General features: G+C 36.6%; 1 protein-coding gene across 2 annotated transcripts in view; it reads right to left on the bottom strand.

Moving 5' to 3' along the window:
- Positions 1–2,562: 2,562 nt before the first annotated feature.
- Positions 2,563–22,839, bottom strand: part of LOC116905352 (DNA polymerase alpha catalytic subunit-like) — a 40,976-nt gene continuing 20,699 nt past the window's right edge. Inside the window, exon 3 of one of the 2 annotated variants that reach the window (XM_032908266.1) lies at positions 2,563–2,984. In XM_032908266.1, the coding sequence (XP_032764157.1) occupies positions 2,952–2,984 (33 nt within the window). In that variant the 3' untranslated portion in view covers positions 2,563–2,951. Of the gene's footprint in view, positions 2,985–6,723; positions 7,231–22,839 lie in introns of those variants that run through there. The other variant, XM_032908267.1, reaches the window with a different exon arrangement.

The following is a 22,839-nucleotide window of genomic DNA, read 5'->3' as shown; positions in this document are numbered from 1 at the left end:
GATCCCCTAGAAATAATGTTAATTACCTGCAAAAGAGCATGTAAGAAGTTTAAATTAATCCTTCATCCTGAATTATGTTGCTTTTCTGCATCAGCAAAGACACGTTGCCATGCAAAATAATGAGGTGGTTTTTACCCCCCTGATAGAGAGTATATTTGGGAGAAATGGGAGTTTCTGGCAAAAAAATAAAGGCTTCATTACTTCAGATTTAAATGTAAATTAGGCACTCAGCAGCTTGCAAGTTAGGACAATTTTCCTTACACAAGATAAGATGAATTATATTTTATTCCTTAGTTTTTAACAAGAGTCACTTCCTTAGACATACCTAACCCTTAAACAAAGGCGTTCTTTGTCAAAGCTAGGGAAATGTTTTTATTACTGATGTTCTTTAAATATGAATAAAAATCTCTTTTCTATACTTATGCTCATAACAAGCTGTTACTTTGGCAAAGAATATCTAAAATGAATATAGAAATAAGAGGAATATTTGCTTTCTATGTGAACACTACACATATCACCAACTTTTTTTTAAAATCTATGAACAGAGTACCTTTCCATTTATCTGTGCCTTTCCCGATTTCTTTAATCAATGATCACAGTTTTTAGTGTTCAGATCATCTACTATTCTTGGTTAAATTTGTACTTCAGCATGTTTTTTGTCCTGCTGAAAAGGGAAGACAGAGCCTTCCACAGCCCGGACAAGTACTCTACCACCATGCTATATCTTGAATGCCTATTGTACTTTAGATGTTGTTGTAAATGAACATTCTTTTCACTTATAATTCATTTACATTGTATTTCATTGAGATCTTTTCCAGATAGTGTTCTCAATGCATAAGAACACAACTACTTTTTGCATATTGGTTTTTGTATCCTGTAAGTTTACTGAATTCATTGATTAGTTCTAGCGTTATAGAGCAGTCTTGGAAAAATTCACAGAGATCACAATCTCTTAGAAGACAGTTGAGCTTCTTCCTTTCTCATTTGGATAGCTTCTGTTTCTTTCTCTTGCCTAATTGTTCTGGCTAGGTCTTACGTTGAATAGAAGTGACAAGGGTAGCAATTCTCATCTTCTTCCAGCACTTAGGAGAACTTGCTGAGTATAATGTTAGCTGTAGGCTTGGCAAGCAGTCTGTACAGCGTTGAGGGACATTCATTCCATCTGTAGGTTATTGACCTTTTTTATCATGGAAAGTACTGGAATTCTGCAAATGTTTTAGCAGCATATACTGAGATTATCGCATGATTTTAATTCTTTAGTTTATTAATATGCATCACATTTTTTGATCCGTGGCTGTTATTTTATTTATGAATCTCAAGGATAAATTCTACTCTGATATATAACCCTAATGCACTAATCTTTAGTTTGTGTGGGTTTTTTGGGTGAGGGTTGGTTTGGGTTTTTTTTTTTTCCTTGCTTGTTTGTTTGTTTGTTTGTTTGACGATTTTTGCACACATGTTTATCAGGGATAGTTACCTACAATTGTGTTTTCTGATATCATCCCTATCTGACTTTGTATGAGATTTAGACTAGCCTTATAAAATTAGTTATCTGTAAAATGAGACTATTCTGGGATTGGAGAGATGGATCAGTTAGTGAAATGCCTGCCACACAAATATCACTATCTATGTTTGGATCCCCAGCACTCAAGTAAAAGCCAGGGGTAGCAATATATATCTTTAGCCCCAGCACTGGGGATACAGAGACAAGTGGGTCCAAGAAGTTTACTGGCCACCTGGTCAGCCTTGGTAAATTTGGTGAACTCCAGGATCGGTAAGATACCTCATTTTGCAAATAACAAGGTACAGAAAGGTAGAAAGATATATAAAGTCAACCACTGGTGTCCATACATATGTACATACACATGCACAAATACACACACAAACGATACATATACCATGCATACACACAGTAAATAAATTAATGAAAACACTCCTTACATATCCATATTATTGAAAGCAATCTACGAAATCAGTGAAACTCCTATCAACATTACATTAGCTTAGTAATAATTCTGTACCTAATAAGTACAAATATAAAAAAGAAAACTTTTCAAAAATGAAAAATTATACGTGTATCAAGTACAAAACAAACAGTGATCAATGTATATTAGTTTGGTTACTGTAACCATTACATAATGTATACATGTGTCACATCGCCCTGAATGCCTTATAATCTTCTGTTGTAAAGTACTTCCTTTGTCCTTTAGTTTAGAAAGTGAGTCATATATATAGACTCACACTAACATAACTACCACTATTAATGACATTTTGCTCTTTTTAATTAAAAGGGTGATTTCTTTTAAATCCACATGACTCAGTATATCTCTGATCTGCAAAAGCATTTTACTAAAACGTGTGCCATCTTTGACTATGGCACTGTGTTAGTTAACTCCAGCAAATATGTTTCCAGTCCATTCGCCTATTCACAACATCCTTCACATACAGGTAAGAAGCAATGCTAGTCCTCTGAATGGTTTGCTAATCTGACTTTATTATAAGACAATGAATCTTTTCAACCTGAGTGTGCACCATGGTAAAAAATATACTTTGGGCTGTTGTTCTGGATTTTGGTTTTCATTCCTACAGTGTGGAAACAAGGGGGAGCGGAGTGCAAAGGATACACTTGACTGACATCTTACTGAATTAACTCATGCCACTTAAGAGTCTAACACAGTACCAAGCTTATAATATCAGCTTTACACTTGAGACATTCTACAACTGTAAAACGTCTTTCCAAACTAAACTCCTTGAATAGTATTTCATCTGATGAGAGCAAAACTGACCTAAATTTCTACATCATGGAATCTCAGCTGTGTGATTCAGTTTAAGAGTACTGCTGTTCAAAACTACCAAGGGCAACATAGGGACACTCCATCTCAAAAAGAATTACTGTAACTTAGTCACTTCTTCTTATGATTTTATTTAGTGCAGAAAAAGTGTGCTTATACCTATCTTTCTCTGTCGTACTTCAGCAAATATCCCTAGAAGGAAAGAGAAATGAACATTTTATTGTTACATTAATTTCTACTTCAATTTCCATTTACAACCAAGCTATCTCACATTTTAAATTATCTAGGAAGGATAGAGGCCTTATATCCAAAATATACAAAGAACTCAAGAAGTTAGACCGCAGGGAAACAAATAACCCTATTAAAAAAATGGGGTTCAGAGCTAAACAAAGAATTCACAGCTGCAGAATGCCAAATGGCTGAGAAACACCTAAAGAAATGTTCAACATCTTTAGTCATAAGGGAAATGCAAATCAAAACAACCCTGAGATTCCACCTCACACCAGTGAGAATGGCTAAGATAAAAAACTCAGGTGACAGCAGATGCTGAAGCAGGATGCGGAGAAAGAGGAAATACCTCCATTGTTGGTGGGATTGCAGACTGGTACAACCATTCTGAAATCAGTCTGAGGTTCCTCAGAAATTGACATTGAACTGCCTGAGGATCCAGCTATACCTCTCTTGGGCATATACCCAAAAGATGCCCCAAACATATAAAAAAAGACACGGCTCCACTATGTTCATCGCAGCCTTATTTATAATAGCCAGAAGCTGAAAGAACCCAGATGCCCTTCAACGGGGGAATGGATTAAAAAAATGTGGTACATTTACACAAGGGAGTACTACTCAGCTATCAAAAACAACGATTTTATGAAATTCGTAAGCAAATGAAATGAACTAGAAAATATCATCCGGAGTGAGGTTACTCAATCACAGAAAAACACACTTGGTACGCACTCATTGATAAGTGGCTATTAGCCCAAATGCTTGAATTACCCTAGATCCCTAGAACAAATGAAACTCAAGACGGATGATCAAAATGTGAATGCTTCACTCCTTCTTTAAAAGGGGAACAAGAATACCCTTGGCAGGGAAGAGAGAGGCAAAGATTAAAACAGAGACTGAAGGAACACCCATTCAGAGCCTGCCCCACATGTGGCCCATACATATACAGCCACCCAATTAGACAAGATGGATGAAGCAAAGAAGTGCAGACCGACAGGAGCCGGATGTAGATCTCTCCTGAGAGACACAGCCAGAATACAGCAAATACAGAGGCGAATGCCAGCAGCAAACCACTGAACTGAGAATAGGACCCCCGTTGAAGGAATCAGAGAAAGAACTAGAAGAGCTTGAAGGGGCTCGAGACCCCATATGTACAACAATGCCAAGCAACCAGAGCTTCCAGGGACTAAGCCACTACCTAAAGACTATACATGGACTGACCCTGACTCTGACCTCATAGGTAGCAATGAATATCCTAGTAAGAGCACCAGTGGAAGGGAAAGCCCTGGGTCCTGCTAAGACTGAACCCCCGGTGAACTAGACTGTGGGGGGGAGAAAGGCAATGGGGGGAGGGTTGGGGGGAACACCCATAAGGAAGGGAGGGGAGGGGATGTTTGCCCGAAACTGGAAAGGAATAACACTCAAATGTATATATAAGAAATACTCAAGTTAATAAAATAAATAAATAAATAAAAATAAATAAATAAATAAATAAGTAAAATGGAAAAAAAAAGAAATATTAACCTTAAGGAAAAAAATCATAAACAATGGCAAAATTATGAGTTTAAGATATGAGCTCTCAGTATCTCCCTAAACTAAGCAGAAGTTAAGAGTCTAAAACAATGTGACTGAACATATGTCTAATAAACACTTGAAACACACCTAGTAAGGCTAATTAAGCAATTTTTTATTTGATTTGGTATAATTTCTTTGAACAGCCTGATGTGACAGGTAGCTAGCTACTATGTCTAGTGAGTACTAGAAATGTGGCTGGTATGATGACAGAGAAACTGACATTTTAACTTAATTCAGTTAATTAATATTTAAATAATAACCTATAACTACTGTATTGGTCCATGTAGTTCTAGAGCATTGATAGCAAGACGTAATATATGAGAGTAAACCTGTTGTTAATTGGAATATATTTTAAGGATGAATAATATTGAAACTGGAAAAATATAGAACCTGAAACAGCATACTTACTAGCCTTAAAATAAGTCAACAAAGACTTTAAAGGGCAGTCGCCATCCAAGGAGTCAGAAAGTAGTTTTACTTTTCATCTTAAAGCAGTGGTTCTCAACCTTCCCAATGCTGCAATCCCCTTAATACAGTTCCTCATGTTGTGGTGACCTCCAACCATAAATAATTTTTGTTGCTACTCATAATTAATTTTGCTTCTGCTATCAATCATAAGGTGAGTCTCTGTGTTTTCATTTGGTCTTCTGGGGATTGTGACTACATGTTGAGAACTGCTGTCTTAAAAGGATCAACTTGCAGTTAGGTGCGATGCATGGTATACGCCTGTAATCCCAGTACTTAGGAGGTGGATGCAGAGCAAAGATCAGATTTGCTACTAAGATCCTGTCTCAAAAAAAAAAATCAACTTGCTAACTTGTGTTTCACACAGTACAATTTGTCCATAAAGAAAAAAGAAAGCAGTGCAGTAGTTCGGATGAAGCAAGAGCTTGTTGCTATCAGTACTGCTGTTGTGGGTCTTACCTTCAAAAGATGTACACGTGGGACCCTGCCAAGGCTGGACATTTTATTGGCTAAATGCGAAGTGTTAACATTCGACTGGTTCTTAGAATATGATAATCATGGCTATCACTTATATCATTATACTACTTATTGCTCACTTCTTAAAACTCTAACTTAGTGGTAAATGGCTGATGGGTAGACAACGATGGAGGGAATGGTTAAAATAATCTAGTGAGTAAAACTAGCTTACAACTACAGTGTCAGAATGGGAATACTGGTAACACAGGGGCAAACTTTTTCCACAACATGGATACAAATCAGAAGAGAACGGCTACTCTCTGGGGGTAAAACCCCTGCATAACAGAGCTAATAGTGTTTTATCAAAATCAAAACGGGGTGTTCACATATGGGCCCAGGCCTAGAATCTGAATGTCTCTAAATATTTCCAAAGGTGGTGTAAACTCAGTCTCGGGAAGAAGACCTAGATTATGCTTGTCATTTTGTAATATGTATTTTGTACCTTGGTTTGAAAAAAATAGGAATAGAAGAAAAATGGTCAGCATAAAAGTAAGGCCTTCATACCCCAGACACTGGCAAGCTTTTCTACTCAACAGTCCTCAGGGAAACCCAAATAGTCCCTGTAGCAGGTGGATCCTAATCATGGATTATCCACGCAAGTCCTTTTGTTTTGATTCCATTCTCACCAAGCAACCCTGTGATTGTAATTTGGCTTCCCACGTGGCTTGTCTATAAAGAGAAAATGCACTAATCTCTCAGTTCAACCTCCAGTCTAATTAACAGCTGTACTACTCATTTCAAATGAACAAATTGGCATTAGGGCAAGTGCATGTGAGTCTGACCATCCAGTGTGCTAACAAGGTAAGATTTCTGAGTCTCTAAGAATATAAGCTCCTCCTCTACCACTGAACCTCTTGTGCTCAAAACAGTGTGGTTCAGGATAACTGTTGAGTAAATAGCAGGCTGAGATCAGATAACCAAGATGACTTTTCTGAGCACCTTTCAATTTGAATTATAGTGAACAGTAAGGAGGATATTAAAGTAGATATCAAATTACCAGGAAATGGATTCTACTATAAAGAAATTGTTTAATTTTCACAGCATTAATGACTAAAACTAATTTACTATACATAATACTCATTATACAATTAGAAATGCTTTTTTTCAGATCTAAAATATCACAATGTTCATCATTTTCTCTTGTAAATTTTCCCTGTGACAGGCAAACCACTCAAAATCATTTTTAAAAAACTGGGCATATTCAGTATTCAAAATGTATAGTTTTTAAAGTGGTAACAGTCTCTCCCGCTGAAAACATTTTCAAAGAGCTAACCCAACATTTCCTTTTTGCTTTTCCCCAAACTCCATAATTTATTCTAAATATCCAGTAGAGCTATGCCATATCAAACCCAATAAAGGCAACAATAAAAATACTGCTAAGTTATCAAGTTCTATGCTTTGATTGCAGCCATTTAAAATATATCTCATTTTTGCTAGAAATCACAAAATCAGAAACCCAGAAATTCTATCTCTACCACTGGTCTAAAACAGTCTTACACAAAACAACTGTTATTAGTGCATGGCAAACAAACAAATAATGAAAGGAAAACAACTACCTGAAGGCCCTGGAAAGCACCCACAAGTAATCCAAAAGAGAACGGACGCCCACAACTAGGGGGGAGGGATCAGACAAGATGCCCAGTTCTCCAACTTCTCACTGCAGAACAGGCACAGACTGTGTGGAACAATTAACTAGGCTGAAGGAGTAATGCGCTAGTTCAAGTAATCACATAGCTAGTGTACTGAAAAGATACAGATGGCCAATACCAAGAAAAAGAGATTATCACTATCGATTCCATAAATCATAAATGATTCCTTTAAAAACAAACTACCAAAACTCACTTAATAGATACTTAATAGAAATAGATATTTAAACAGCTGTTTGTTCCAGAAATTAATCTGCAATTTAAAACTCTTACACAAATAAAGTCCAAGCTAATATGGCTCTAATAGTGAATTATTCAAAATATTTGGTGAAGAAATAATACTAATTCTATAAGAACCTTTCCAGAACATTGATTAGGAGGAACTACTCAATACACCTGGCTTCACAGACAAAGGCATTACAAAAAAAAATAGGGGCCGGAAAGATGGTTCAGTTAAGAGCTGCACCACCCTTGCAAAAGACCTCTGTTCGGTGCCACATCAGGCGGCTCACAGATGCCGGTTACTCCAGCTCTAGGGAATCCAACACCCCCTTCTGTACTCCACAGGTACTTCTTGCACTCATGTGTACACATGCCCAAACACAGGCACAACTGATTTTGCTTTTTAATTTCACATAATCTTCATCGATATAAATATTCTAAAAGCTTTACTAAATAAAAGACCTAAAACAAAAAGTACCTATCACAAAGAGGTAGGAGTTTTCCTAGGGTAAAGGTTGGCTTAATATATCTGAAAAGCTATCAATCGCCGTTTTAACAAATTAAAACGAAAAACAGAAAAATTTGTGATCAACAGACATAAAAACCAACTTAGGGTCTAAAGAGACAGCTCATCATTTAAGACTGCTTACTATTCTCCCAGAAGACTCAAGCTCAGTTCCTAGCACTCAAATCAGGTGACCCACAACTATTACTTAAGTACCAGGGAGATCAAGTACCCTCTTCTACCCTCCTGAACATACATGTGCATAAATACAAAAATACAAACACACAAATTAAAAGATTAAAGACACTTGAAAAATATCCAATAACCATTCTTGACTTTAAAAAATCATTTTAAAAAAATAATTTTCGGACTGGAGAGATGGCTCAGCAGTTAAGAGCTCTCTGAGTGTACTTACAGAGGTCCTGAGTTCAAGTCCCAGCAACCACATGGTGGCTCACAACCATCTGTAAAGGGATCCAATGCCCTCTTCTGGTGTGTCTGAAGACAATGACAATATACATTAAAAATAATATTCTTTTAAAAAGTAATTTTCAGTATTCTCTCAACTTTAAAAGTATTTAAGCTGCCTTGGGGGAGAGTGGTACATATCTGTAATCCCACTCAGAAGTCCGAGGCAGGACTGTAAATTCAAAGTTAGCCAAGATTGGCACAAAAGGTGGAATGGGAAGTTATCTAACAAAAGTCTGCAACCACCAACTTAATTAATGCAAAAAAGCACCTGAATGTTCTCCCCCTAGTTTCAAGAAAAAGACAAGGATTTCCAACCTCACATTTCTCTTCAGTATGACGGTTGAAGAGTATGCATTGGCAGTCTTCTAAATACAAAGGACTAGTAGAAAGGGGAGGGAAGTCCATACTGAAGCCCTGGAGAAACACCTCAGCTAGTAAAGTGCAGGCCATGCAAGCATGAGAACCTGAGTCTAGCCCTTAGAATCTAGGAAGAAGGCCCAGTACGAAGAAGGCCCAGTACGGTGGGGCACGTTTGTGAAGCCAAAGAAGCAGAAACAGGCAGATTCCAGGGGCTTGCTGTCCAGCCAACCTAGCCCAACTGTGACCCATGGCTCCTGGTGAGTCTCTGCTTCAAAAACAGAGGAGGGAGGAAACTTTTCAAGAGCACCATTTTGCTTGTACCTACCAACACACACGCACGCACGCACGCACGCACACACACACACGGAAACAAAACGATGAAGTTAAAAGTTACCTTTAGCTTCTCAGAAGACAGACATGCCAGACTGCTGTCATGCAGATACAGACAACCACTGGACTGAGGTCAAGGGCCCCAATGGAAGAGTTGGGGAAGGATTGAAGGAGCTGAAGGGATGCCAAAGACATAGGAAGAACAACAGTATCAACAAACCCAAAGACTAAGGCACAAATCAAAGAGCTTACACGGACCGGTCCGAATGCCCCAGGAAAGGGGACTGATAATTTAACTAATAGAACTCTATCAAACATTTCAAGAAAAACTGACCAAAGCCAAGGGTATGGCTCAGTGGTAGATTGCATATCTAAAATGTGTAGTGGCTTAGGTTCAGCTGCTAGCACCTAAATTTCCCAAAATTGAAGAGAAGGGGAATATTTCCAAAGGAATTTTATGGGGCCCACAGTATCCTGATACCAAAGACATGAAAATAAAATTGCAGAAACACTTCTCTTGATAAACAGAGAAAACACGAGTCATCAATAAAACATTAACAAGGCAATCTTGGTGACACATTAAAAGTAGCATACAACAGGTCAAGAACACAACAGAGCTAGAGAGATGGATCGCTCAGTGTTAAGAGCACTGCTTGCTCTTCCAGAAGTCCTGGCTTTGATTCCCAGTGCCCACACAGCAGCTCACAAATGTCTGCACCAGGATATTCATGCCATCCTGGGCACTAGGCACGCACAGAGTACACAGATATACATAGAGGCAAAACATATGCATATAATAATTTTTAAAAATTTAAGGAATACAATAACCAGAGATAATTCATTTTGGCAAACTAGTAACATGCTGTTGAAAGATAAAATGATGTCTATTATATAAAATGTTGGACACTGAACTTTTCTGTCCTTAAAAAAAATTTTACATCTGTCAAAATTAGTAGGGTATGGACTGGGTTCAAACCCTAGAGCCACTTATACTAGTATGTATTTTAGGGTATGGTATATATCCTTAGTTTCTTCATCACAAATTAGGTACAGCATTAGCCAGTTACCAGTTATGTTGTCAGGAGCTAAATACTATGTATATCCTTATAGAACTGTGCCTAACCCATGGTAAATGCTCTGTCCGTGTGAGCTATTTTATATATATCACACTCATCACAACCCTAGCTTTTCCCCTTCATGTGAAAAGATACTTTTTCCCCACCTAATAATTGTGGAGGTTTAATGATACTACTTCAAAAGTCAGGAGCAGTTCTTAGTTCTATTTTTCACACAATTAAGAAACGCAAGCCAGGAGTGGCAGTGCATACCACTAAACCCAACACTTAGGAGACAGAGGCAGGAAGATCTCTGTGAGTTTGAGGTCAGCTTGAACTACAATGTAAATCCAGGACAGTCACTGCTATTTACACGGATGAACTCTGCCTCAGAAAACAAAAACAGAAAGAAAGGAGGGAGGGAGGGAAACAAAAACTAAAAGAAAAAGTCAAATTTTAAGATATGCAAACATTTCAGTTTTCAAAACTGTGAGTATTCTATATACCCTTGTGCATTATCAAACTCAGCTATATCTGTAAATACATATATATGATAGTTTGTGCTTAATCCTAAGATTTACAAAATTTGTTCCCCCCCCAAAAAAAATAAAATTCAAAATAAAAATCACAATATAGGAGAAAGCACCAAAGATGGGAAAAATTTAACTGCCCATTGATGGGTGAATAAATAAATGTGGTATATACATATAATGGAACACTGTTTACCTTTAAAATGAAAATACCCTATCACATCTACAAAAGAGATGAAGCTCTTTTACATTAAGTGAAGTGAGACAGTCATAGGACACAAATGCTGATTCCACTTACATGAGGGATCTAAAGAAGTCAAAATCAGAGTCAGAAGAAAAGAATGAGTGTAAGGACTAGGTAAGGAAAGTGTTAGAGCATGAGTACACAGATTGTTTTATAAAACGAAAGTATTTGAGATCTGTTTCAAGACATGAACATAATTAATAATACTATGTAAGGATATGACAGCAGATGTTCTATTTTTACTATAATAAAAAAGATATTCTAAAAACAATGAAAATAGTAAAATGTTTATCCCTTGAAAACATTCACTTAATCAATATTTCTTTCCCATTGTCCTAAGAACATGACGGAAACAGAATGCTAAATATTAAAGCTTACAAAAAAATTCCTAACCCCAGAATTGAAGTAGTTTTTAGTCACACATACCAAATAATTGTCCAAACTATTTTACTCTGATCGAATGTATCCAGAGATCATCCCAGTAAATAAAATATTTCCTAAACATATATATAGCAAGAAAAGTTAGGTTTTTTTCTAACCAAACCCTAAATTTCATTTCATGTACTACAATAGATGACCAATTTAGCAAAATTCTAAGAGAAACAACTGTGTGATACACAGTCTATGGGAAGTGTTAATTTTAAAATATGTCTCAAGAAAGCTTAGGATTCAGTAAAAGAAAAGTGGCTGAAAAAGCCATCTGTCTTAACCGCCATATCCTAGTATGTATCAGTGACTGATATAATCAATTCCCAAGGATTAAACAAGATTTGCCTAAATTTAATGGAGAAGCAATTCTGGTTTTAAAAGAAAAGAATAAATATGGGAACATAGTTCACAGTTTGAGCCTGTCTTCTTAGCTCTAGATCATAGTCACTCGCTTTAAAAAAAATCATACTGTTTCTGGTTTAAGTTTGCTGTTGTTTGTATTTAAATAGTTTCCAGGCATCCAATTTCTCTCTCATACTACCAGTTGACACAATTCTCAACTGTAAATTTATTAAATGTCATAAACACTTGAGAAAATAAGAAATAATCATGTAAAAACCTCCAGTAAGAATAAATCAGAGCACTTTATCAGAAAATGAGGTCCCACATTCTTGCCACAATCATTCTAGGGAAGTTATTTTGACAGTCATCAACAGCCAATAGAACTGTCCCCACCGTATATCACAGAAAACATTTAAGTACAGAGCTGTTAGCTCCAGACTATCCACAGATCTGTAGCAAGGTTGCAAAGGACACAAACTACTCTCCTTCCCCATGCTTTTGCTATACTTTACGGGCTTTTTCCTGAACAATTTTTTAGCTCTTAGCCAATTTAGGAAAAGAAGAGGGGGAAAGCTATACAAACCAGATCCACCCAAGGTTGGAAAAGATAGAGGAGGGGAGAGAAAAGAGCCTTTAAAATAACTGTGCATGCAATAATTGTGTTTTCCTACTTTACCCCCTCCCTTCACCATGCATTACATTAGCAGCATGAGTCTTCCAGATGACTTTTAAGTGGCAATAAGAGAGTAAGCATTCTGTTAACTGGGTAAAAGGTGGACCAAAAAAAAATCTGCTCAGACTTTTTGAAGACTATGGTTGGAAGAGATAAGTTATTTAAATCAAATGACAAAACCTGTTTAGACTTATGGAGCCAGCCACATTGTTTTACAAGCAGTCATCTTCTATAATGAATCAGTACTTTCCAACTCCCACAGTGGCGTTTGGAGCAGCTAGCAGAATGGTGGCATCCAATCAGCTCTCCCTCTGGAAAGAAGACTCCTGGGTTTAATTTTCTAATACTCCTGATTCTTGATCAATCTGATCCTATGGACTTATATTCTTTCATTTGAAAAGTAAGGAAGTCAGATTATAAACTTCTTTTCTGCTTACAAGGATCTACACAGCCAATACTTAATTATTAAAGTGTCCTTCACTGATAGGGTTGTAATTGAATGGTAGAATTCTTACATAGCATATTCAGGGCCCTGGGTTCAAATACTAAAAATGCAAACTACATAGACATCATCCATGTCTATTATTTAAATGATTATTGTTGCAGACGTTTGTACTGTACAGTTAACACAGCACAAGGACAAGAGTAAACACAGATATGTTCCACTCTATGACTATCGTGTTCCAGAACCTTGAGGTTCTGTTACAATCCTCCTATTGAAGACTATAAAGCTCTTGGTCTTATAACGTTTGAAGATTAAAGAGGGATACAAAGCCTTCTTAAGGCGCTAGGCTTAGCACACTAGCTCAAAATACAAGTACTACAATCCTAGGCCTTCAAAGTATCAGTGTTTACCACAGCGCTTGTGTGTATCAATATTTCAAATGATTCCCATGATATACCAGTGTGTTCTACATTCTGGCTGAAAAAAATACTACTACTTAAAAGGAATAAAACTACTATGATTGCAATGGAACAGCCAGTGCTTTGTCTGAAACTTATTACACCCACCTTGTCTACAGATGGCTTCTCTGAAACATTAACCTGCCGGGCTCACAAATCAGTTATTCTTTAGGCTGTTCGCTGTATAGCAGACTTCAGTTAGTGCATGCAAACTAAGCTGTATAGCAAACTATAGCCAGACTGGTCACAGAAAAATGCAGCAAGGCCAGTTCTTCACTTCAACTATTAGTTACCAAACAACACAACTAAAGATTAAACATTAAGAACATGGATTGGAGAACTTTTTTCAAAAACTTTATTTTTTCCAAACTGACCTCTAATAATGGGTTTTATAAACAAGAAATTAAAGAAGGGAAATTCACTTTATTCAAAATTTGATAAGCAAAAATGTGTATATACCATCAAACATGTTAAATAACAGACATGGTATGATTACATCAGCTTAAAATCCCACTAGATATCTAACACACACTTAAACCTCTTGTTTTGAAGATGATAGCAAGTTCATGAAAGGTTCTCAAAGAATTTTACATATGTCATTAATTCCCATAAACCCTTGACAAGTGTGGCAAAAAGCCAATGCTCCAAACACTATAAACAAGAGGTGCAGCACAAAACAATGTCGGAATTATTCAGCAATAAAAAAAAAACTTATGAAAGAAAGGATTAGGCTCCCAATTAAACTTTGCCACCTAGCTATTATGAAGCTACTTTTCAGTAGCTCAAGGGCAAAGAGTTTCAATTCATCATGACAGAAAGTCATCTCAATCCCATATATTTAAGACCTTCAGTATGTATAATAGTGTGGGCTCCACACTTCCTACACAGAAATTCAGAGTACTGATGGTGAACCTAGAGAAACACCAGACAGTGAACACCCAGAACTCCAGAGCAAAATCCTAAATAACATATGAGCCATATTCAACACAGACAAAACTTGTGTGAGTTTTCTTAAAGAACAGTCTGAAACATGCTTTGCTGACAACAATTTTCTACTGTCTGATAGATTTATGAAGAAAAAATGCACACTCATTCAACCCATCACCTAGACACCTGTCACTAAGGAATGATCAGCCTAGGACAAGCTAGGCTGTAAGACTGAACCAAGCTAAGGAATGGGCTGATGTCAAGCTGACACACAACAGGTGAAAGAAAATGAAGCAGGCAACCCCAGGATAGGTATGGATTAGCAGCAGCAACTCTTCCAAACATGCACTCATGTGGCCTGACTGCATGTTTCCTGATAATCCTCCATATTCCACTTAGAATCACTGAACCAGCCTAGACTTGAAAGAAAATTTAGAGGTCATCTAGTAAAAGGGCTAGTCAAAGGCCTCTTTTTGTCTCTTATTCAATTATAATAATGTCTAAGATTTCTACTTCAATTTCCACAACTACAGCAATTCTACTTCTAAGTAGGGCTAATTGGTAGGTAGTCCCTTAATGTCCATTCCTGACGGAGAAACGCATCTCTGCTTTCCAGAGCTACACAATGGAAATGTCGAGCTTTCTTTATAGAACAGGTCTAATACTATAAAAATGACAGACTTGCCCATGACATTTCATTTGCAGTGTGAGCTCATCCAACCTGCCTCCAAAGTCTTTGATTCACTCATTCGTTAAATTACCATCTAAGAGAAAAATTAACAATAGCAACTAACCTTTACTGATCACTTACTAGGGGTCAAGAATTACATTCGCAGTAATTCTTATCAGGGCTTCATTTAATAACTTAATATCTCCCAGGAAACACAATGCAAATATTCTGTTAATTCCAATTGTATTGCCAAGGAAATTAATACAGAATAATTAAATAACTTTGCCCGTGTCTATAGAGATAATAGACAATGGTATGACCCCCAAAGGAATGTTCTTATGTTAAAAGAACCCCAGGCTGGGAGAAAAAAATAATCACCAACACTCTTTGACTTTCTGCCACATCTAGAAGAAATTGCTACAAACAGTATCCTTCAGGTAGGTCAAAGAATCTCACCAAATCATATTACACATGTCCTTCCAAGTTGACAATCTTTAATAAAACTTTCCAGGGTATGGTTGTTATGTAAATTAGAGATCCCCAATTCTACCTACATTCAGCTCACATTGGTCTTCCCAAACCAAAAGAACACTATGAGAAACACTTTCAGGTCATTTAACAAAAATCAAATTATATGATCTGTTTACTAAATTTATCAAAGATAGAAAAAATTGGCTGATCCTAATTTTCTTGTTTCTCTTAGAAGTGACAGCTGTGATGATGTTACAGGAAGGTCACTTATTGCTGAGAAAAATAGAAATCCTATGACAAGAAATTTTAAGGAATATTTTTATTGGATTATTTTTTATGTACATTTCAAATGTTATTCCCTTTGCTGGTTTCCCAGCCAAAAGCCCCCTATCCCATCCCCCTACCCTTCTTCTAGGAGGGTATTCCCCATCCCAGACACCCCTGACATTCCCCTGTACTGGGGGGTTCAGCCTTGGCAGGACCAAGGGCTTCTCCTCCCATTGGTGTCCAACAAGGCCATCCTCTGCTACATGGGTCTGACCATGTGTACTCTTTGGATGGTGGTTTAGTCCCTAGGAGCTCTGGTTGGTTAGTATTGTTGTTCTTAGGGGGTTGCAAGCCCCTTCAGCTCCTTCAATCCTTTCTCTAATTCCTCCAATGAGGACCCCACTCTTAGTTCAATTGTTTGCTGCTAGCATTCACCTCTGTATTTGACATGTTCTGGCTGAGCCTCTCAGGAAACAGCTATTATCAGGCTCCTGTCGACATGCATTTCTTGGCTTCATCAATATTATCTAGTTTTGGTGGCTATATATGAATGGGCTGTATACCCAGGTGGGGCAGGCCCTGAATGGCCATTCCTTCAGTACCTGATCTAAACTTTGTCTCCATATCCCCTCCATGAATATTTTTGTTCCCCCTTTTAAGAAGGACTGAAGCATGGTAGAGCGCTTGCCTAGCAAGCGCAAGGCCCTGGGTTTGGTCCCCAGATCTGAAAAAAAAAAAAAAAAAAGAAGGACTGAAGCATCCACACTTTGGTCATCCTTATTAAGCTTCATGTGGTCTGTGGATTTTATCAAGGGTAATTCGAGCTTTTGAGCTAATATCCACCAATCAGTGAGTGCATACCATGTGTGTTTTTTTGTGACTGGGCTACCTCACTCAGGATTATATTTTCTAGTTCCATCCATTTGCCTATGAATTTCATGAAGTCATTGTTTTTGATAGCTGAGTAGTATTTTCAAGAGTTCACATGCTTTAACCCAGTAACACCACTTTTAACAACACACCCCAAGGAAATCGACAGCAATGAAAACTATGATTAGAAAGATGGCTCAGTGGTTAAGAGCACAGACTGCATTTCAAGAGGTCCTGAGTTCAAATCTCAGCAACCACATGGTGGCTCACAACCATCTGTGATGAGATCTGATGCCCTTTTCTTGTGTGTCTGAAGACAGGTACAGTCTACTTATATATAATAAATAAATAAAATTTAAAAAAAAGAAAACCAAGACTCATATAAGATGCTAATTGTGGTACTGTATATTCTATTATAAAAGCTACAAACAACATGTCCTCACACAGGAATATTAATAAATTGTACATCTACCTAATGAAATCATAATGTTAAAAAATTAATTTTATAAGTCACTAATTATAAGTAACTGTTTGGTTTAATTTAAATAGCCAGGGGGTTGGGGATTTAGCTCAGTGGTAGAGCGCTTGCCTAGCAAGCGCAAGGCCCTGGGTTCGGTCCCCATCTCCAAAAAAAAAGAAAAAAAAATTTAAATAGCCAGAAAAATCCACAAACATGAAGTATGATCTACATAAATTGCTTAAAAACATTCTGGTAAATACATGTGTGTTCAAAAATCCACAAACATGAAGTATGATCTACATAAATTGCTTAAAAACATTCTGGTAAATACATGTGTGTTCATACATACATAGAAAAATATTCTGGTGAACATACATGTGTGCACGTATGTATATACATATAAACATAGAAAATAAAAATTCATTTTTAGATTCTGGGTAAATATTATTTCTCTTTTTTCTGTATTTTCTAAGTTTGCCACGACAAACATATATTAACCCTATGGACATAAAAAATAAAAACTATGGTGACAAATCACAAAAAGCTACTAATATTCAAGTACTTTGCACTTTTAAAATATAGTTTCATGGAATCCAAGCTAATATTAAACTGAAAAGATTAAAAAAAATTAACACTATTTGGTTTTAGGTAAAGGACTAGTGATCCATGGTGACTGCTGTAAAATGCTGCAAAACTACACAGAATTGTACGACTCACTGGTACACTTCTTTTCTGTTCCCCTTTCAGAAACCAGAATCAACAGTTTCTATGTTCAGTCTTCCAGAGGGAAATCCTTCCAGCAAAAAAAAAACCTGACATGGTCATATAACTGGCATCCCAAAGGGCAAATTATGATTGATCTTGCTATTTCTGCTCTAGGAAAAGACTGAAATGTTTGTCACCTTTTATTTAAAGTACAAGATACTAAAGCCAAACACAATATCCAAATGCTTCTTACTCCTGTTTATTAGAAAATGGACACTATGAAACAGATTGATGCTTCTTGATGTCCTCTCTACAACTTTCATTTCAATGAGATCAAAAAGTTCTGAGTTACTCTGTTAAGTGGAGGTTTTTAAGTATGAAAATCTCAGATCAGGTAGTATGCAGAACAACTCAGAGATTACCTATAGCATTTAATAATCATAGTTTTCTTCATAGATTGTATACCAAAGGTAAGACACCACACTAGCTGCCTTGAGCGTTCTAGGATGAGACTATTAGATAGGAATGTGGAATTTGTAAAATAATCTTGTTAGTTGAAATATTTTCATCTCTGTGAATTTTGATGTCCATTTGACAGTCTAGCTATGCTTTTCATTATCGATGTGATAAGGTGACACTCTTTTATAGAAAGAAAGAAAGAAAGAAAGAAAGAAAGAAAGAAAGAAAGAAAGAAAGAAAGAAAGGAAGGAAGAAAGGAAGAAAGAAAGAAAAAAGAAAAAGAGGCTCCCCCATCCCAAAGAATTAATATGAGTTGACCACAGGAAGATTTCAAGTTCTGTTGTCCCACAGCAAATCACCTTTGGGCAGTTATTCTCAACCCCTTTGTGGGTTGAAGAACCCTTTCACAGAGGTTGCATTATTACCATATATTTCCACTAAAATTCATAACAGTAGCAAAATTACAGATATGAAGTAGCAAGGAACATAATCTTATAGGTGGGGTCACCGCAACATGAGGAACTGTACTAAAGGGTCACAGCACTAAGAAGGTTGAGAAGCCCTGCTCTAACCTGTAACTTGCATAAAGAGAACTGTACTATGTGAATGGTTGATTAGTAATCAGTTACCTCGTGAGTTAGTGACTGGGTCAAATTAGAACTCCCCCTACCCTTCCTAAGAGAGGTATGGCTAAGAAAGTAAAAGGTCATAGCCATAGAATTAAGGGTTTTTTTTTTTTCACTTATCAAAGCCCAAACAAAATACTCTTAAGAATTTAGATTACCAGCTCAAGAACTAAATCCCCAAAGATGTACTCTAACTAATGCTCCTCTCCAATCTCACCTGCAAAAAACATCAACTCAACTTCTCTAAAAGAAACCCTAGCAATGACCTAAGAATCAATCGATGGCAGGGAGAACTTCCTATAAATATATGTATCTTTCTCTAGCTTCCAGGGAATGTCTTCCCTTCTCCTTTCTAAAAAGTATACTATATTCACATGCTATGGACTTTGTGCACAGGTCTGTGCCTTTACTTTCCCTCCAGCTCTACTTCTAATGAAGTCTTCAATAAATCTACATTAGTCTTACTTCTGTCTCCTCGGGACTCAGAACTAAATCCAGCACAAGCCAACCACAGGACTCAAGTGAATTTGGCTACTACAACCTTCAATTTTAACAAAAAGCTCTCAATTTAAATGCAGTAACAAAAACAAATCTGTTCTAGCCCTTTCAGTGACTATCATAAAATAGTTACCAAGTATAAAGAAAGCAAATATTGATGTCTGTTTCCTCTATTTCAGAAGGGTAGTAGAGATGTGAGAAGCCATGTTCATTTTAGTCACTCAAAATAAAGAGGCCTTGGCAATTTACTTAATCCCTTTGAGACTTTATCCTCATGTGTAAAAAGGGATAATATCCCCTACCACAGTGTTGCAAGGGATTAAATGAAATTGAGAAAATTCTCTATGTGGATAGTGGGATCAGCCAGAACCTTCCTAGCTTCTACCATCTAACCAGGCTACCTTTTGCAATCACTTGATTGATCTTATATATTTTAGCTTACAGATGTCCATAGGTCACAACAAAGCACTTCAACCTAAATATAATCAAAAATTCAAATTTCCTTTCTTTTCCATCTTCTTCCCTTCTCACTTCAAATCCTATCATAAACAGCCAATACCAGGCTTGTAACTTTGGCTCTTAAGAGAGTCAAAGTTCTTTCCTTTTGCCTTCCTGCATTTAGTTTTAACATGAGTGCTTTAAAAAAGAAAAAAGAAAAACTGAGATAAATTGGAAGATGGTCAAACTCCTGATTATAAATTTCTTAAGACACAAGTATAACAGAATTCAGGAAGTAAGAGCACTTGTTCCTGGAAGCAAGCTTTATACTTCCCACTAAATGAGTGTTCAATCACAGACAGAATGGTGAAAACACCAGCAGCCCATCACCAAACCTACAAGTGCAAAGGTAACAAGAAACTGGGAGAACAAAAAGGCCACCTTTATTAACCGAGCCAGGCACTCCGCTGCCAGAACACATTTCACTTAGCCCCAAATCTCCAAACCAATTAGTTTCAAGAAATCATGTCAGTTGACATGATTAAGAATGAGAAAAGCTAAACATGAATTTTACACAAAGTAAAGAAACAATAACAGAAAAGAAAGTCTCTAAAATCTGCCAAATTTATAACAGTAAAACTAATTGGAAAAAACCCTGGAACTCCTACTGTGTTGAGCATTAAAACAATTAGAATAGCAAAGACAGGAAGGCAACAGACCCTATTAACAAGCAAGCATGGCTTGGTAGCTTCAACACATTAAGAAACCAAAGATAGGACAGAGGGATAGATGACGTGTACTAATTTACCCCTTTCCAAGCAAAAAAAAACAAATTACCCACACAGGTACATTTCATTAAACTGCATGTAAAAAAAATAAAGCACTGTTTCCAAGCAACAAACACTTCAGGAGGTTAATATTCAAAGTGTAGAATCCTAAAAAGTCAGTGAATGTCTTGGAATTTCACCACACAAGCTTGCGTCACTGCATTCTTTTGTGTCAGACTGTTTAATTATCTTCAAGACTTAGCATAATTGGAGCCTTAGTCTAAAAATAGGCTAGTTTTTCCTTTGCAATCTGATTGGTAAATAAAAGTTAGGGGAGTTTTTATCTCCTTCATTTGTTTTAAACAGCTCCTTGCTTCTGCTCATCAAGCAAAGATTACATGAATATATTTTCTGGATCTATTTGTTTATTCTACTAAAGGCAAACAAACTATGACCTTCACAATTATACCAAGTAAGAGTGCCACATGCGAGCTATACAAACACATGTTCAAGATTTCAGGTGAGGACATCAATGATGACATTTAACTTCCTGAGACAAATGTGACAGAAGGAAGCAATCCTCTGCTTTCCTCATCTTTGCATCTTTACATGCCTGCCTTCCGAATCTTCTTCCTGTAAGAATTTCCTTCACAGCTAGGCAGATTGATTTCTAAGTTCAAAGCCAGCCTGGTCTATAGAGCGAGTTCCAGGACAGCCAGAACTACACAGAAAAATCCTGTCTCAGATAAATTAAATAAATAAATACGTAAATAAACAAACAAACAATAAATATTTTTTAAAAAAAGAAATTCCATTCCAAGGCCTTCTGTTTTTCTTATGATTGGTGTCAGGACAGAAGAAATAATAACAATCAATCTAGTACAGTAAACAAACGGATAACACATGCTAGCACAGCCCATAACCTTTTAAACAAAAATGGCCGCACTGTTATTACATGACACTATTCCTACTTTCTAATACCTCTGGCATAGATGAATTCTAAGAAAACACAAATATACTGTGGCAGCTATAAATGGACCAACTGCACTCACTAGTCCTGGGGCTTTACACATGGCATCCATACTTTCTGTACTTCAGTTTCTTCCTCTTTAAAGCAGGGCTAGGGCCAGGAAAACAACTCAGCAAGTTTAAAAATAAAAAAAAAAGAAAGAAAAAGAAAAAAAGACCATGCTGTGCAAGCCTAATGACCTGAGTTTGATCCTAGCAGGCACAGCAGACCTCCACAAATACACCATAGAGTGCACATCCATATAAACTGACTGTCTGTCTGTCTCTCAAAAGTAAAATAAATTAATAATAATAAAATAAAACAGTTAGAAGTACAAAACCCCGATACTAAGTTGCCTCATAATCAATCCAGATGCAACACAATTAAGAAGTGTTTTCTATAGTCATTCACCCCTGCTTAGAAGTACAAGATAAAGCTTTCATCAAAGGGGTAGGTAAAGAACAAGCAGGGCAGTAAGAAATAAACAACCTATACCCATACAGATTTTCCCAGTTCAATACAATATTATTATCTTAATAAATAAAAATGTCTTCTTTTCCATCCCATCTCCATGACCTTCAGCAAATATAAAATACATTTAAAGAAACTATTTTCATCAATCTTACAATAAAATGATGTCTACATTTTGTACAAATAGAGACAGGGTTTCTGACTAAGCTTATTTATTTTAGTAAAGTTTTATTGTTTGTATAAAGAACTTAAAACAATATCAGGTAATGATCAAAGACTGAAGATATCTTAGTTATTAATTTAGCAATATGTCTAAATATTTACATATGGAGGGAGAGGGAGATCAGATCTTAATTCTCTTAATAAATTTATCATAAGTGTCACAAATTTAAAGTCAAGGGCCACAATGAGGTGAGAGGCAGAATAAATTTTTTTTTGTTTTTTTTAAAGATTTATTTACTTTATGTATGTGAGTACACTGTAGCTGTCTTCAGACACACAAGAAGAGAGCATTGGATCCCATTACTGATGATTGTGAGCTACCATTGTGTTGCTGGGAATTGAACTCAGGTCCTCTGGAAGAGCAGTCAGTGCTATTAACTGCTGAGTCATCTTTCCAGCCCAAGGGAGAGAATTATATTAATATCCCAAAATGAGAAAGAACAAGCTACAAGGCATTAGCATAAGACCTGACTATTGCTTTATTTTTTCCTGATAATATATATCCCCAGAAAATTTACAGTGATTCTAATTTGTAGCAAAGGGCTTACACAATCCTAGAAGAATGAGATCCCCTGTGCTGGGAATGAGGTCCAAAGTATGATAACAACAACATTAGTGTGAAGAAGTTTCTTGTTATTGTCTTTTCTCAATACATATAAATTCACTATGAAAGCATCAAACACCCAAACATTAGGA

This window comes from Rattus rattus, chromosome 7, assembly GCF_011064425.1.
Source record: "Rattus rattus isolate New Zealand chromosome 7, Rrattus_CSIRO_v1, whole genome shotgun sequence".
Lineage (NCBI taxonomy): Eukaryota > Metazoa > Chordata > Mammalia > Rodentia > Muridae > Rattus > Rattus rattus.
The sequence above is the reverse complement of the archived record's forward strand: the minus strand, read 5'-3'. Positions and strand labels throughout refer to the sequence as shown.